This window comes from Vulpes vulpes, chromosome 9 (assembly GCF_048418805.1).
Source record: "Vulpes vulpes isolate BD-2025 chromosome 9, VulVul3, whole genome shotgun sequence".
NCBI lineage: Eukaryota > Metazoa > Chordata > Mammalia > Carnivora > Canidae > Vulpes > Vulpes vulpes.
In genome coordinates this window covers 93,190,668-93,207,752 of record NC_132788.1, presented here as the reverse complement: position 1 = coordinate 93,207,752, position 17,085 = coordinate 93,190,668, and the positions used below count along the sequence as shown (strand labels likewise).

The window sequence follows — 17,085 nt, the reverse complement described above, 5'->3', positions numbered from 1 at the left end:
TTCACACAGAGGTTTGTCACATGCAGGAGCTCTGGAGACACAGATTGGGAGACCTCAGGTGCACTGGTCATCATCCCTCTATGGCTGGGATGGAAGGGGAAGGAATGGAGGTAGAGTCTCTTTTCTCTCTACATCACTACAGCCACCTCCTCCATCATTTCTACAGTGGGACTCTCCCATTCCTGTTCCTCTGGGCATACCATCTTTGGATGACTATAGCCTAAAGGTGATGATTCCACTTCTGCATGGCTCAAGCCCTGGTATCACTCCTGAGCTGACACTTGCCCATCCCACTGCTTCCTGGCATCACTAGATATGTGAAACCTGCTTCCTTAATAAAGTAAAGCTTAACATTTCCCAGCCCATCATCAAAACTAGAAATCAGTTTATCATCCAGCCGAACCATATACAGTTACTGGTTTACTTATTTATCCCTTTTCTTTCATTGTCAGCTCCAAGAAGAGAGATACCTTGTCTATCTGCTCCCCACTGAGCACTGCTCAGAGGATAGATGTCTGGCACACAGTGGAGCTCAATGGACACTTGTTCAATGTACACATGGGAGAGATGGGTCCATGGCTGAGCTAAGGTTATCTTTTTTATCCCTCCTTTGCCAGCTGTCTCTCTTCAGATCAGAAAAGCAACAGCTGCTTAGAAACCTAGTATGGGAACTCAGCGAGTAGTTGGTAATAACCAGTCAAGATGGGTGGAGAGTACAGAGAAAAAGCTAGGTTGGGGTATGTACTGCTCTGGTACTCACCTGAACTGACTCTGGGCTGCCCTGCTGGGTTTTGGTTATGTCTCTTCTTTCAAGACTTCAGCTTTACAAGAAAGAAGTCACAACCCAGACACCCTGGCACCACTTAGAGGTAGCTGCAGAGATGTAGGGTACCACCTAAGGCCCTGGTGATGAATCAGGGAAGGGCAATCCCAGGAAACCAGAGTGGGGGCAGTGACGGAAGCTCAAAGAGGGGACAGTTACAAGGTTCAGTGATAAGTGCAGTGATGGGGTACAGTGTTGGGGGCTGACATAGAAAGTAGTGATGGGAACCACAATGGGGCCCCATAAAGGAGTTATGATGGGGCAGATAGGACAGAGAATGGAAACTGCTACACATGCCTGTTCTATGCACTGGGCACGGGTGTGGGGAACAATGATGGGACAGGAATGGGGGAGCCATAACAGGGCTCACAATAGGGGACTATGACGGGGCAGAGCTGGGGAATGATGCTGGCTTGCCTGCCATTCTGCCCCACTTGTGTATACACCCAGGGAGGACCTCACCTTCCCCCCAGTATCTGGCTATCTTGACATGCAAGGATACAGGATTGGCTGTGGGGATTATTACCCTGAATCTTGGGGTTGTTTGGGCTCTCCACCAGAATGGCTGGGTCCAGAACTTTGAAAATTACCTGAGAGAAAAAAGCAAACCTGAGCCTCTGGCTTCACCCCATGGCCCAACCCCCCTTCCTCTGGGCCTGACCTTGTCCTCAGTGAAAGGCTCAATGTTAGAGTAACGCTGGTCACAAACAAGATCACTGACTCTGTGGCCAGGAGCAAGAGGGATCCCAGGAAAAAGGCCTGAGCAGTTGTAGGCAAAGTATTGGTACACGTGCTAGGAGTGGCCATGGTCCATTGAGCGCTCCAGGAGCAGAGCTGCTGGGCAGAATGTCTGGGGATTGGAGGGGGATCCTTGGGTCACCTGGGGCAAGCATCACTGGTGGCCATCAGGTCAGGAGGCACAAAGTAAGACTTCAGACTGGGGCATTGGGTCACCTTGAAAGTCATGATGAGGTGGATAAAGTAGAAGGTACTCTCTAGGTCAAGCTGGATGGTGACATTCTCAACATCTGTAACCACCAGGGCTTGTCAGTGGCCAGGCCCTGACCCTAGACCCGCACACATGGGCACATGGGTACCCTCATCACTCTTTGCTTGCCACCAGGTCTTCTTGTTGCCACAACCACTCGAGAGCACATTCTCAATGCCATGGCCTCCCTGGTTCCAAGAATCACAAAAGAAGCACTTCTCAGATTCCTGGGGTAATGCCCAAGGAGAATGACAAGGCAGGAAGTACATGGAGCTACAGGCCCCTTCCAAAATTTCACAGCACAGGCCTCCCTCTGCAGCCCCCAGCAATGACCTAAACCCCCAAAAGGCCAAACCTACCCAGGAAAACCCAGAGATACCATCTCCAGAGCTCTCACGCTCCTACCCACCTATAGGTGACTGACAATGCAATAGGCTCAGGGCCATGAAGGTCACAGGTGGAAGAGGCTCGAAGGTTCTGGCCACAGCCACCAATCAAGTCGCCAGTAAGTGGGTAGCAGCTGCCACTGGAGCAGCTGGGTGGGGGAAGTGTGTCTGGCACCTCCTCAGCAATTTTTCTGGGAGCCTGGATTGGGAAGGACAGGGTCTGGGTAGAGATTCGAGGGGTATCCCCCACCTCACTGCCCCACAGGGAGGCCTGGAGAATTCTTCCCCTCTGGATGCCCCTCAGGGAAATGAGCCAACCTCTCATCCACTGGTGGCAGCAGCAGCAGAATTGAAAGGAGTTGTAGACTGGAAAGGAAGAAGCCTAGCCCGGCTGGGGGTCCTGGGCCATGGAAGCTGGAATCAGGCCTGAGAGAGAGGATGAAGAGTGGGCCCCAAGCAGGCTGCCCTTGAGGAGCAGGGTGTGGCCCCATACTCACATGGTAGATGAAAGCAGGACTGCCAGACACAAGGAGCATGCAGGGTTGTAAAGCCACGGTGAGGCTGGGAGCAAAGTGGTCCCTAGAGCCTGGGAACCAAGGGAGACCGCACCCTATTAATTGCAGCCACCAGATGCAGAGAAAAAAAAAAAAAAAAAAAGAGGGAAGGAGTACCAAAAAGCAAGCAAAACTTCTCTACAGGTCTGCCATCCAATGCAGCAGGCGCTAGTGGGGCCAGGGTTCAGACTAATCCAGAGACGGAAAAGATCTGATTCTCATTCAAATGAGGCTACCACCCCTAGCCCTGAAAGGCTGTTGGTCTCTAGGAGCCTCTGGGGAATGTGTTCCCCTCCCTGCCAGCCCCAGCCATTGCCTTTCAGGCTAGGCAGACAGGGAAAGACTGGCAGATGGGAGGGGAGCTAGTTTTGTTCAGGGCCCAGTACTTCCGAATGGAAGAGCCATTAATGTCTGAAACACATACATGCCCCTGTGGGAAGCTTGATAAGGCTAGACCTGAGAACAGAGTGCTTGGGACCCAGGCAGAAAGCACTGATGATGGGATGAAGCAGTTGTGGAAACTCTCCTGGCTCAGCTAACACAGTATCCCACTCATCCAGGGAGAAAATTCTGCAGTCAGTGAGGACACTCAGTGGCCCTACAACCCAGGGCCCTGGCCTCTGACTCAATCCCTAATTCCTTGCCACCAACTGGGGAGGTCAATCAAGGCTGGAAGTTCAGGGAGTTACTTTAGCAAATTCAGGCCTGGCCCTGCCCCAGACAAGCTCAGATAAAGTCCCAAGACTTTAGCCAGAGCAGGTTAGGAGACAAGACCAGGCTGTCTGAACAGCCCCTGGGGAGCAGTACCACAAAACCCTGCCTCCCTGGCCTAAAAACCTGCTGGCTGCAAGGTTCCTCACAGAGCCACCCACTGTCCTCTTGTATAGGGCCTACCTGGATAACAAACCACTGCAGGCCTAAGGGGAGGTATGCCACCCTCAGGGTGGCTCTGCCCCTGTCCTCAGGGGCTGCTTATCAACATCTACAGAGACCAGCACCTCCAGAAGAGCCTGGGAGTTACTCTTTCCACCCATATCAATGACCCATCTCAGGCTGCCAGGACCCTCTCTGGCAGCCCTGTTCCTGTGGCCACTTTTTCTATATGCTGCTGGCCTATCAGCAGCCAAACGCAAAAAAATAAAAATAAAAAAATAAACAAAAACAAAAACATGAAGGGTGGGCAGGGAGACTGGAAGGTGGAAAGGTATAAAACGTGATAGATGGAACAGTGGAGGTACAACTCAAAGAGTAACAAATCACAGTGCATCGCGCCATGAGACCACCCCTCCCATCCACCCATACCACCCCATATCCTCCAGTCTCTGAAAGGAGAAACGGTGGCTCTCTGGGCCCTGGAGAGGCACCTGGAGTCCTTGGGGTTGTAGAATCCATGGGCATTGCACACTGTGCCACTGGCCACACAGACAACTGGACTCAGTTTCCCCAAACATTGCTATATGCTGAGTATGGCAGCAATGGCTGGAGCTGTATTACAGGGGACAGGTTCACACGGAGGATCTGTTGAGCCCGCTGCCGCACCTCATCATCTGAGGACCGCCTGTCCACCTTGATGGCCCGGAATTTCAGTTTTGCTGTTCCAGGCCCTAGCCACACCTTAGGTGATCGGGGCCCAAGTCGTGTTCTTTTCCGGAGAGGAAGATCCTTTGCCTCCTCAGCCCTTTTCCTCTTCTGCCCCACAGTCTCAGGGTGGCTTTTCTGGCCCCTTTTTGCAGTCCTGGCCTGAACAGCCCCTTCTGGCCTGCCCCTGCTCCTTGACTGGGTCCGAGCCACCTTGGCCTTGGCCCGTACCACCTTGGCCTTGGCCCGCACCACCTTGGCCTTGGCCCGTACCACCTTGACCTTGGCCCGCATCACCTTGGCCTTGGCCCGCACTGCCTTGGCCTTGGATTTAGCCCGTACTACCTTGGCCTTGGCTTTAGCTCGTACAACCTTGGCCTTGGCTTTAGCCTGCACTGCCCTGGCCTTGGCCTTATTAGCCCGCACTGCCTTGGCTTTGGCTTTGGCTTTGGCCTTGATCTGGGCTGCCTTGGCCTTGGCCGTGATCCGTGCTGCCTTGGCCCTAGCCCTGATCTGTGCTGCCTTGGCTTTTGCATGAGCCTTGGCAGCTTTGGCATGTGTTCGAGCCACCTTGGCCTGGGCAGCTTTGGCCAGTGTTCGAGCTGCCTTGGACTGTGATGTTTTGGTGCCCAAAGCAGAGCCACCTTTCATTCGTAGGCCACTAAGGGACCCAGTGGCTTTGTAGGTCTTGTTCCGGGGCGTAGTGCCTTGCTGAGGTCTGGCCCTGGGGGCTCTGGGAGTCAGACACTTAGGGCCCTTGCCTGTGGCTTTTCTGGGAGCTTTGGATCGACAGTTCCCCGGCCTCTTTCCTGGACCTTTGCGCAGCTTCAGGGGAGAGTCTGCAAGCGAGAGCTGCAGTGACTGTGCCTTGTGCTTGGCACCCAAGCAGGGCATGGGAGTCTTTAGTGGAACCAGGGCCTCAAGGACAACAGAGAGCCGCATGGCAGGGTAGACACCTGGATAGAGGTGGGCAGGGAAGCCCACTGCTGCACCCTGGGCACGGCTGGCACTTGACTGCTTCAGGGAGCTCAGCAGCAGGTTGGTGGTAGCATGTTTGGCAAGGGCTGGTGTGGATGCTTTGGCCAGCCTTCCAGATAGTGGCACAGGGAGCAGCGTGGCCCGGCCTGCAGGCAGCCGCATGGCAGTTCGGGGAGCACTGGTTGGAGGTGATGTGGCAGCTGGGGTGGGGGCACGAGCTTGCAGTTTCGTCTGGCTTGGGGGATTGGCTGTGCATGAACTATAGCCATAGACATCACCGCTGCGCAGGATGGTGGGTTGGAAGCCATCATCCCGCAGGCCCTGCAGAAAGGCTACAAGCTGGGCCTCTGTGGCACTGAGATCCTGGCTCATGGGGTTAAAGACAAGCAGCGCCTCCTCCAGGGCCTTCTTCCCTGCCGTGGAGATCCGCGACCAGGAGTGCACAGCTTTCTCCTCCACATGCTGCACCACCACGCTCATGGCATTAGGCACTGCAGATCTGCCTGGGTATCCACAAACCAGCGCTCAGCACCTCCAAGACAAGAGGAAAAGAATCAATAAGAACGGCACCGAGGGGCGCCAGGCTGGCTCAGTTGGTGGAGCATGCGTTCCTTGATCTTGGGGTCATGAGTTCACACCCCATGATGGGTGCAGAGATTACTTACAAAAAATGATACTTTGGATTTATTGGATTAAAGAAAATATATCATTAAATTAAAAAAAAAAAGAACGGCACTGAGATAAGGGGCAAGGCAAGTAGGTTAAGTCCATCAGGGCCTGCACTCTCCACAATAACCACCACTGAACGCAGAGCCCTAAGTGCGTTCGCCTAAGTGCGATACAGAGGGGCCTGGCCAGTGAGCCACTTTTTGCTGCAAAACCCTGGTCTCCTGAACTATCATGGTGTCAGGGTGAAGACTGGGATGGCAAGGAGGACCCATATGGGTCAGAGGCAGTTTCTTCAAGATAAATGTCCAGAAGCTCATGAGAGCATCCAAGCGGCTGTTGGGTCCCTGGAAAGATTTGGGCTTGGTTGGCCCATTTTAATTCAATTCTCCATTTTCTGAGGCCAGAAATCTGGTATTAGACTCAACCCTGGGAACACAGGTGAATATCTGCCTTCAAGGAGCCTTATACAGAAGACAAGACAGAGACCATCAAAGTTCTGGGGAGTGCACATTGGCTCCCAGCTCAGCTTGCCACTGGGTCAGAGAAGGATTCCTAGGAGAGGCAACACCTAGGTGGGACACAACTGATGAACAGGAAGGACCAGATGGAAATGGAGCAAAGGGCGGAGCAGCCTATGCAATGGCTTGGAAATGAGAAACAGTAAGGCACATTTAGTGTGTGTGACGGGGGTCTCTGGTTAGGACTGAGAGATCTAGATGGAAAAACAACTAAGAGCAGGACAACATGAGCCTTGAAGTCATGCCCATCTCAGTTCCTTCAGCTGCTGTTGTTCAGGTGCTCAGGGGTGAACCCCCGTCCTCCAAAAGTTCTGCTTTCAGAATCCCCAGACAGGCTCAGAAGTTTGACTCCTGGCACTCAAATCACAGAGACTAATCCCAAAGTAAGAGTCAGACTCTCCTTCAACAAAAACTAAAAAGTTAAGTAACAGGTACTCAAGACACACGTCTGAGCAATCAGGCAGCCAGACCAAGAGCCTAAGGTCTGACAGCCAAAGGATCCAACAGAATGGTTAATAAGGTGGACACTAGAGATTTGTGCTGTCCTAACTAGGGTCTGGAGGGCTGCAGACCTCAGTGTAGCCCAGATGGAGCTGTCTGGAAACACTCAAGTTGTTATAGGCTTCATCTCCGACGTAAGGCATCAGTCACGACTAATGTCTAATGCCCAACCCAGGACTGAGGGCTCCCAGAGGGAGCTCCCCAGCTGTACTGGAGCATTAAAAGATCAGCTGGGATCAGGCAGGTCCCTAGGGCCAGGAGGAGCATCTGTGCAGCTTCTTCCCACCACCCTAATGGAGCAGAGGAAGTTTTCAGAATCCCCTGGAGGAAGTGCCCTGGGGCTCTTTGTTTGGAAACATTCTTGGATCCTCAGGTGTCTCGGCACTTCCTCTCTCCAGAGGCCATTCTCCAAGCACAATCCTTGCACATGACTTTAGTTCTTTTATTATTTTTTTTCCAAGGGGTGTAGTTCCCAGGACTGTGAACTGTTGAATAGGGAGAGGGCTGTTTCCCTGCAGGCACAGATATTGGGGGTGAACTGGGGGCTCTTCCGCCCAGGTCGGTCTAGACTCTTGGGAAGGGTCTTCTGGGCTTTCCAAGAGGCTCCGGAAACAGAGGCTGCAGTCTCGCCCCCGACTTCCCTTTACACGTGCCCCCGGGGCCGACAGGGAAGTTGATGAAAGATGGGGGAAGGGAGAGGCCTCATCCAAGGGGGACCGGGTTGGGGACAGATCAGGGCCATTGGCCTGGGAGTCCATGTCCCTGGGGCCTGAGCCGCGGGTAGGAGCAGGGATCTTGGAGGCAGCGAAACGCGCGGGGCGAGCGGGGCGAGCCCGACTGGGTCGCACAGCCCCAGGGTGGGGTCGCTAGGCAAGGGGTGGGGGGGTGGGAGGAATCTTGGCCGGGCCGGTGGAGGGCGCGGGTCCCGAAAGAGCCGGCCGCCCGGCCCATCCGCCCCGTCGCCTCGCGGACTGCCCCTCCGCGGCGCGGCTAGGCCCACGGCCCCAACCTACCGGCGCCGCCGCGGGGACCCAGGACGCGCCTCTGCGCCGCCTCCGCTGCTCCAACATGGCCGCCCGCTGCGCACCGGAAGTGCGCCGCACTTCCGCTTCCGGGGCCGGGCCCGCCCTAGTGACCCTTGACCCCTCGAGACCCCGTTTCCCCCAAAGTCTGGGAGCAGGGCCGGTGGGTACCAAGGAAGGCTTCCTGGAGGAGGTGGCGACAGGAAACGCTCTAAATCCATTCCGGACCTGCGCATGAGTCTGAGAAGCACAAGAGCTCTGAGCCTTGGTCCCAGGCACGACTGCACAGGAGCCCTCCCTGACATGTCAGGGCCCAACTGACATTCCCTCTCACGGGCCTGGTGGTGCAGAGACATGTGGGAGGGACTCCCTGCAAACTCCAAGCCATCCTCCAGGCTCTGGTCCACCCACAGCCATGGACAAGGCCTGCCTCTGTCCTAAGCTCTTGACCAGAAGGAAAGAGGAATGCCTCTTGCCTGCCTGGGGGTGTTGCAGAGGTACCTCCCCAAGGGCAGCAGGCCCTCCTCTCTTCCTGAGAATAAGGCTGGCACGTGGCATGAAAGACTGGCATGCACATACATGCTGCCACCACCCCAAAGCTGGCCATGTCCAATCTGAGAGTCCTAGAATACCAGTGTACTTGCCTAGGAACATGTGCATGGTCGTGGTGGGAGAACCCTTGCCCAGCCTCAGCCCTGTCAATGGCAGGAAGTCTGCCTTCAGTCTTAACTCTGCCCAGAATCCTTATCCTTTTGCTTAGGAGACTGGGACCTCAGTCTTGCTACCTGTACCCTGGGGTCAGCGGAGAGGTGGTGGTTACAGGGGCCACTGCCCAAACAGCACCAGGTGAGATGACACAGGTTGAAATTAACCTTTGGAGTCTAAGAGGTTGGATTCTGACCAAAGGCCCCCCTTAGGCCCCCTGCAAGTCCAGGTTGGGAGCCAGCATGGAAGCTCTAGTTTCATGGATGAGATAGTGGGGACATTTACACTTGAGTCAGAGCCTGAATTAGGAGGCAGAAATATTGTCACAACACTTGGACCCTGATATGTATAATGGTGCCATATTTGGTAGCTGGAGATAGGTGGAAGCCTGTGGGCAGTCACAAGAGGGTGAGTGGATGCTTCATTTAGGGACTGGTTAATAGCTTCTCTCCCTCCCTGTAGGACCCCAGGATCCTCAGGCTTGTGCTACATTTTCCTGCCTATATATAAGGGTCTGGGCACCCCTAAAGAGAAATACCCAACATGCCCTAAGCCTTATCTAGTAACTCTGAGTTTCCCAGAGCCTCAGCACTGAGATCCTCAGTGCCTTCAAAGATAGCCAAGGTGTCCAACAATAAATGCAAACTCTCCTGCTCCTCTGGGGTCAGTGCTTCTAGCCCCTCATCCTGTTAGAAATAAGGGAAGTGTGGAGTCCTAAGGGCCAGGGTCTCCTGGTACAATCAGGAAGTCCCACCTTAGTATGTCCAGTCCCCAGCTGTGGGTGAGCCCTATCTCTGTCCCATCCATGGTTGAGGATTAGCTGCTAATCTCAGGACCAATCTAGCCTCATCTTCTGCCCCACTTGTCTTCCACAGCTTCTCCAAAGCCAGCAGTGTTGGTCGGTCTCCCATGTTTAGGTGGTGCCAGGACTGTGTAAACAGAAGCCAGCCCCATGAGGAGGTAGGGCCCAGCCTTCAGGGATGGCATAGTTTTTGGTGTGTCCTGGAAAAGCGAATCACTCTCTGGTGATGTCCAGCCCAGAGTTCAGTGCAAAATGGAGTAATAGGTAGGGCAGGTTCATCTCCAGGCTCTATCCTTTGCAGACATTAGAACTGGGATAGTAGGAGTCATGGAATCCTAACATCCTGGAGAGAAGCTGAGCCTTCTTCTTCTTCTTAGTGCTCAGTATGTCCCAGATGGAACTATGAGAGCATTCATCAGAGCAAAGTGTGTGACTTGACCTGGATTTTGGTGGATGCTGACCCTGTAGGCATAACTGGGATCAGAAAAGATGAGGTTGGTAGAGACTACAGGGTAATCCCAGTATCCAGCCCTTGCTCTTCATTTGGCATCTTTTACAGGCCTGAGTAATGGGCCCTAGACCCATTTCCACCTGACCAGAGAAATCTGGTGGAGATCTAGTTGTGAGTGAGGCCAGTGGGCCTCGGAGGGATTACCCCAGGAGGGAGTCTGTGTGACAGGAGAAATGCCAGGGCTGGATCTTGAGGAGCTGCTTCCTTGGGACAAGAGGAAGCACTGCCTGCAAAAGACTCTGAGAAGCAAGACAATTTGGAGCAGAGGTCCCAAGGTCACAAGAAATGAAACTTTGAGGATGTCAACAAAATTTCAGTTGTGACAAAGACTGTAGGGACCCATAGTATTAGCTATATGGTGTTCCATAGTGACATTGGCAAAAGCAATTTTGGAGAAGCAGTGGACATAGAGTAGCAGATATCAAGGTGACTGGAGGGGAGGAAGGGGAGACTGGAGGGACTTGGGGTACTGGGAAGTTTATCAAAGTGGAAGACTTTTAAGCGCTTAATTGCCAGAGAGAGGAAAGGGCCTGGAAAGGGAATAGTGGGAAATGGGAGGGGTTTTGCAGAGCGATGTGAACACTCTGTGGAGGAAGGTACCAGTGGCCTAAGTGAAGAGCAAGTTAGGAGCAGAGTGGAGTGAGAAGATGGAAGCCAGGTTCTATACCTGGCCTTGGATCACCATTTCCATGGAGGCCTTCCAACTCCAATTGCCAGCCTGCAAAAGGGGCTCAGACTCTCTGATCATGAAGAACGCTCTGCTCACACTCAGGATTGGCTTCAGAAATTAGGCAAACCAAGGAGTTAATGCCCCCCAAGCTGCTCTCAATCCATGACTGTTGGAGATTTGAGAATGAATTCTTCAAGCAACCTTTGCTCTGGCAAGGAACCCAGCAAGATTGGCCCCAGTTGCCCACAGTGGTAACTTGCTTAATGACACAGCCTTAACTTAACTGGCTGCTTTCTCTTTTTGCCACTCCTCTGCTGGTGCTTCCTGGCTTCACTTCCCACATTAACTGTGTGTACTGATATCTTTGTCTCCAGATGTGCTTCTGAAGAAAATGAGACACACACTGTCCATGAAAGAGGGACAAGATAGTGGCAAGCACAGACAACCACAAGGATTTCTTCTAGGTGACCACTAACCTGCACAAATGGTCCAGCAGCTCACAGACTTAGCCAATACTCTGAATGCCCAGAAGATAGGCTGGGCCAGGGTCTGGGTTTGAAATAGATAGTCCTCTGTCACCCCAACTTGCTCTCACCTGGTCCCAGAGTTGGCTATAGACAGGCCTAGGACCCTGGATATGAACAGTTACAAAATGTCTTGGGTCCGGGAATAGCCCAGGCCTCAGGCCCTACAGAGTGACTTGTCTGGGGAGGTCCCCTGGCCTCTGACTCTTGAAGCTCATTCCTTGCTCAGATCTACCCTGCCTGCATACTTCCCCCACCCAGGCCTGTGGAAGGGCCTGTCAAGCACTGAGGCCGGCACTGTCCGCTCCTCCATCCCCTGCTAGCCTCAATGTCCACCGTAAGACCTATTCTACACCTTGCTGCGTTCCTGGGGAAGTGCGACCCAGCCGTCGCCCCCACCAGAGGCCCAAGCCACGCCCCAAGTGGCCTCCAGGGGGCGCCGCCGCAAAGCCAGTCTTTGGGCTCCCACAAGCTCCTTGCCGGTGGGCGGGCGCCCGCCCCTCAAGCCAGCTGGTTCTGCAGGCCCGCCCCCTGCCGCCACCCCCTACTCCTCACCCCCCACCACGCGGGTGCTCCTAGGCTGGGTCCCGCTCTGAGCGCTCCCCCACCATACACGTGTTGTGTTGCTCACTGCTGCCTCATTTCGCCCCTCGCCCAAGGTCGGACCCTAAATTCTGGGCAGGCCCAGCGTCCACATGTCCGTCTGTCTGTTTACAGGTTTGCCTGTGACTATGGGTCGACGCGCCCTGTTCCGGCCACGGCAGGTGCAGGGTTAAGGCAGGGGGAGATTTTCCCGAGTCGAGGGGGGGACGAGGGGCGGACCCGGTCCAGCCCCGCCCCGCGCCGAACCAAGCCGGAGCCCCGCCGGAGCCCCGCCGAAGCCTGGCCTCAGCCCCAGCCAGAGCCGGCACGGACCCGGAACGGCGGACCCCGCGCCCCGGCGGCGCCGGAGCCCCGGCCGGTGAGTCCCGCAGGAGCCGCGCTCAGGGGAAGTTTGGGGCGCGGGGCGCAGAGCCCTAAGTGCGTTCGCCTGGACCCGCCCCCCGCCTCCCGCGAGCTCGAAGTTTGGGGCCAGGAGGCCATCACGCCAAGGGTCCCAGGAGCGTGGCCCCCACGGGAAAGGAGAGGCTGAGGAACTTGGGGATCTGCTGTGCGGGTACTTGGAAGTCCAGCTGCTCATTCCTACTGGAAACGCCCTGGACTATAGGAGTCTAGAGTCATATGCTCATGGGATCCAAAAAACACCCCTCTCCCTACTTCTGGACACCAAGGAGACTGGCCTCTGGGAACCTGGCATGGGCAAACCCCTTAGACCCGAAGAGGGAATATGGGACCCTGGCGTCCAACTCCTCCCCTCCCAGTCTCAAACGCTCTGATCTTGGCCTTTTGCTGCTGGGAATGGATGATCTCTATGGAATGGCCCCCAAAAGGGTTGTAAGTATACCCTGGAGTCTGATCCCTGGCTGCCCAGGGCACCCCGGAAGGCAGTAAGAGGCGGGTATAGTAGGACTCTATTCATGCAGAGCACCAGATGAGGATTGTCAAGAGGAAGAGAAGGGGGCCAGGGTGGAGTGTCCTATCCTGGTCAACTTACTACCCACCTAAGACCTAGATTTGAAGTGGGGAGGGATGTTGGGTGTTCTTAGGTGAGGGCAGGGTTTGGGAGGAGAATCCCTCATGCCCCATAGGAAGGGGAGAAGTTGCCGGAGTATCTGGGAATCCACCCTCTTTCCCACCCAGGAAGGCCTCTCAGTGGTGTGCTAGCCAGCAGCGGTGGGTCCTCCCTGTGCCTTGCCCACGACTGATTTTGCGCCAGTCCTGCCCTTAGCTACAGACTGCTCACCTGTACCCCGAGGGACTGGTTAGGGGCCCTGACCCTTTGTTTTCCCTCTCTCCTCCAGGTGAAGGCAAGGTCCCTGAACTGCTCAGACACTCCCTGTAGCCCTGGTAGAGTCAAGATGAGGCCCCATCATGCTCCTCAGTGAGGCCTGCAGCCTGAGCAGATAGTATGGCCTGCCACTGGAGGTGAACAGCATGGCTACAGGAGGTGGCCGGGCCTTTGCTTGGCAGGTGTTCCCACCCATGCCCACCTGCCGGGTGTATGGTACAGTGGCATACCAGGATGGGCACCTGCTAGTGCTGGGGGGCTGTGGCCGGGCTGGCCTGCCCCTGGACACTGCCGAGACACTGGATATGGCCTCACATACATGGCTTGCGCTGGCACCCCTGCCCACTGCCCGGGCTGGTGCGGCTGCTGTGGTGCTGGGCAAGCAGGTGCTAGTGGTGGGCGGTGTGAATGAGGGTCAGAGCCCTGTAGCTGCCGTGGAGGCCTTCCTGGCTGATGAGGGCCGCTGGGAGCGTCGGGCCACCCTCCCTCAGGCAGCCATGGGGGTTGCAACTGTGGAGAGAGGTGAGTGGCCTTAAGGGAGTCCCTCAGGTGCCCAACACCCTCCATTCTTTTCTGACATGGTCCCTTACCCTCAGAAATTGGACAAGAGCTGTAAATTTTGTCTGAGTGCCCTGGACACAGCTATGACTCTTGTAAAGACCCCTTCCTACCTAGCTCTGAGCTGAGCTAGCAGCAGTCTTAACTGCCCTTTCCTGCTGTGAAGTGGGAGGCAGAGCCCAGGCTGGCCTCCAGCATGATGGGAGGCCCTAACCACCTCCCTGCCCATTCCTCTTCTCTAAGAGGTAAGGAGGGGTAGCCCAATGACTCTCAGGGTTATAAATAGTCTAGGGGAGGAAGAAGGGAGCAGGGCCTTGGCTCAGAGCCCAGTAAGTGCTTAGACTCCCTCCCCCCTCTTCCTTCCATGTACACATTTACCAGGGAGTCTGAGATGGGAAGGCCAAGCTGGCCTGGGGATAGTTGCCATGGAAGCCTTCAGCTGACTGACCCATTTCCCCAAGGCCCCCAGACGTGCCCCCAGCTGACCTGGAGGATGTAACAGGGCCAGAACTTACCCTAATGAAAGGATGGAATACAGAAGTGCTGGCAGGGCTTCTGGGCAGCAGGCTTGCAGCCAGCACCTCCATCCTACAATCCTCAGCCCCTCTCCTAGCCCCCAGCTGATCCCCAGAGCTCCCTCCCTAGTCTGAATTCCATGCTTAACATCCCCATATGTCCCTCCCTGACCTAAACCATCCTCCACCCTCCTTTCCCTAGGGGAGCCCCCACCTTGTGGCCTCTAGGTCTGACCACCAGTCCTGCTTAGATGCCAGACTTGGTTGCCATAGCATCTCCAGGGAGACAGAGATGGATTATAATTAGATCATCTGCCTCCTGCTCTTCACTTTTAGGGGCCCTGGCCAGAGCAGGAATCCTAGCTCTCCCAGCCCCCACTCCAGGAAGGAAGGAGGGTTTCTCTGCTGCTTGGGAGGGGTACTACAAACGTGTGGGTCCCTAGCCACCCCCAGACCTGACCAGGGCAGCTGTCAGGATAGGGTGCCCTGGCAGGCTGAGGTACACTCTGAATCACTCTTTTCTATGCAGATGGTATGGTGTATGCCCTGGGGGGAATGGGCCCAGACACGGCCCCCCAGGCCCAAGTTCGGGTGTATGAGCCCCGACGGGACTGCTGGCTTTCGCTACCCTCCATGCCCACACCCTGCTACGGGGCTTCTACTTTCCTGCACGGGAACAAGATCTATGTCCTGGGTAAGGGCCTGGGGGATGTGGGAAAGAGGCTCGAAGTGCAGAAGCACCTATCCCCATAGGTTGGCTGGGATAAGGTTTAGCCTGAGATGGCAGGACAAGAGAAACTTTGAGTGAGCCAGGCTTGCTTGGAGGTTCTGACCTTTGGTGGCCCTCCTAGGGCTGGAAAACCAAACCCCAGTGCCTAAGGATTGGCAGGGTAGGTGATCCATGCTCTGGTGTGCATACAGCTGGGTATGGGTGGCTAGGCTGGGCGGTGGTGAAGGCTTAGCAACCTGGTGAAGGAGGAGCCTGCCAGGCCTCCCAGGCTCCTTCCCAGGTTGCTTCCCCAATTCCATTGGCAGGGGGCCGCCAGGGAAAGCTCCCAGTGACTGCTTTTGAGGCCTTTGATCTGGAGGCATGTACCTGGACCCGGCACCCAAGCCTGCCCAGCCGCCGGGCCTTTGCTGACTGTGCCATGGCGGAAGGCAATGTCTTTAGCCTGGGTGGCCTGCAGCAGCCTGGGCCGCACAATTTCTACTCTCGCCCACACTTTGTCAACACTGTGGAGATGTTCGACCTGGAACATGGTGAGCAGTGGCTAGCCTGGGCTGTCCTCCCACTTCCCATGGGATGGAGGGGCACAGGGTGTGTTGTGGGGCTGGATCTGACCTCCCCTTTGTTGCAGGGTCCTGGACCAAGCTGCCCCGCAGCCTACGCATGAGGGATAAGAGAGCCGACTTTGTGGTTGGCTCCCTTGGGGGCCACATCATGGCCATCGGGGGCCTTGGTGAGTATCTCTGGGGAGCCCAATACAGGAAGGAATAACCCCAAGCAGGAACCATCACCTCTTGCCCTTCTTCAGGCACTCCAGGGATCAGGGCTTTGTGAGCTTCCCTTTCCAATCCGTTACACAGATCGGGTATAGTCTGCATAGCCTAACTCTTGGGGAATCCCTCAGCACCTGACTGATGGGCTCTGTACCAGCAAGGGCCTAGGAAACAGAAACAGGACAAGTGACCATTGAATGAATGGACAAATACAAATCTAAAGAAATTAACAAATGATGAATGGGGGCAATGAGTAGCAAGGCACTGGTAGCCCATCTTGGGGTGATGCCTACTCGGCCATCTTTGGGCTTAGCAAGCATGAGTTGGAGCCCCTGTGGCCTGTGCCTTTTACAACTTCTGTCTCCTTCCTGCAGGAAACCAGCCATGCCCTCTGGGCTCTGTGGAGGGCTTCAGCCTTGCCCGGCGACGCTGGGAGGCCCTACCCACCATGCCCACAGCCCGCTGCTCCTGTTCTAGTCTGCAGGCTGGGTCTCGGCTGTTTGTCATTGGGGGTGTGGCCCAGGGTCCCAGCCAAGCTGTGGAGGCTCTGTGTTTGCGTGATGGGGTGTGAATGCCTGATGGGATGTGTCAACTGGAGCAACGCAGTGCCAGAGGCAAATATCTGTGGCTCCTTTTGCTGCTGAAGAAGCTCACTGTGGCTCTGTGGGATGAGGGAGGCACAGGGGCAGGCACTTGAGGCAAATGTCTCAAAGAGTGAGGGGACTTTGTCTTTAGTGCAGGACACATATGCTTATACCCACCTTTATCCCCATTCATTCATGGATCATGCCTAGCTCCACACTTGCTCTGGAACTACTGGGCCCTCTGTCCAACCGGAAAGTGGGAGGATTGGAGAGCTGGCCTCATGCCCCACAGGATTAGTGCCTACCTGGAGTTGACCAGGCTCACCCCCATGGCTGTTCCTGAGAAATCCTAGCTGTCAGTCTGCCTTGAAGGCCTCTGTGGCCCCAGGCAAGTTCAGAGAGGTCACAGGACACAGAGGAAATAGAGGAGTGGATATAGGACCCTCCAGAGGACCCCGGGGAATATTGGCTTTGGGCCCATTACACTGTTGACTGTGTGATCTTGAGCAAGTCATTTCACCTCTCTGTGCCTCAGCATCCTCATCTGTAAATGGGGATCTCTGAAACCTTCCTGCCCTACCTACCTCACAGGGCTGTTGTGAGGACCCAGGAAGTTCAGATGTGAAAGTAAAAGTGCTGCTAAAATGTGGTGTATGGCCCTCAGTGTGGACTCATGTGTTGCCCCTGTAGCTAGCTGCTTGCTCTCCTTCAGGGGCCTACACTCTCCCAGGGATGAGGGTCCAGAGTAGCCTTTTGGATCTGGCTTCTGCCCCCAAAGTGTTCTGGTGTTTCAGCCCCCACCTAAGCCTTA

General features: G+C 55.3%; 2 protein-coding genes across 7 annotated transcripts; one reads left to right on the top strand and one right to left on the bottom strand.

Annotated features, from left to right (window-relative positions):
- Positions 1-10: 10 nt before the first annotated feature.
- CCDC71 (coiled-coil domain containing 71) lies at positions 11-8,102 on the bottom strand. 5 transcript variants are annotated; one of them, XR_003233403.2, is made up of 6 exons: positions 8,009-8,092; positions 4,116-5,839; positions 2,695-2,783; positions 2,516-2,623; positions 1,350-1,413; positions 11-31 (listed from the first exon to the last, which is right to left on the bottom strand). XR_003233403.2 is itself a non-coding variant. In XM_072722297.1 (5 exons), the coding sequence occupies exons 2-5, from the start codon at positions 5,785-5,787 to the stop codon at positions 2,306-2,308; spliced, it is 1,785 nt and encodes a 594-aa protein (XP_072578398.1). In that variant the 5' UTR covers positions 5,788-5,839; positions 8,009-8,092; the 3' UTR covers positions 2,260-2,305. The 5 variants fall into 5 exon arrangements, 2 of the variants coding, with proteins under 2 accessions (XP_072578398.1, XP_025844090.1); XR_011994572.1 differs by lacking the exons at positions 11-31; positions 1,350-1,413 and adding an exon at positions 2,260-2,396; XM_072722297.1 differs by lacking the exons at positions 11-31; positions 1,350-1,413 and adding an exon at positions 2,260-2,396 and having other exon boundaries at positions 4,291-5,839.
- Positions 8,103-11,849: 3,747 nt separating this feature from the next.
- On the top strand, positions 11,850-16,924 carry KLHDC8B (kelch domain containing 8B). Of its 2 annotated transcripts, none has more exons than XM_025988215.2 (6): positions 11,850-12,190; positions 13,131-13,639; positions 14,720-14,884; positions 15,226-15,450; positions 15,549-15,650; positions 16,065-16,924. In XM_025988215.2, the coding sequence occupies exons 2-6, from the start codon at positions 13,264-13,266 to the stop codon at positions 16,259-16,261; spliced, it is 1,065 nt and encodes a 354-aa protein (XP_025844000.2). In that variant the 5' UTR covers positions 11,850-12,190; positions 13,131-13,263; the 3' UTR covers positions 16,262-16,924. The 2 variants fall into 2 exon arrangements, with proteins under 2 accessions (XP_025844000.2, XP_025844006.2); XM_025988221.2 differs by having other exon boundaries at positions 12,141-12,663.
- The last annotated feature ends 161 nt before the right edge of the window (positions 16,925-17,085 follow it).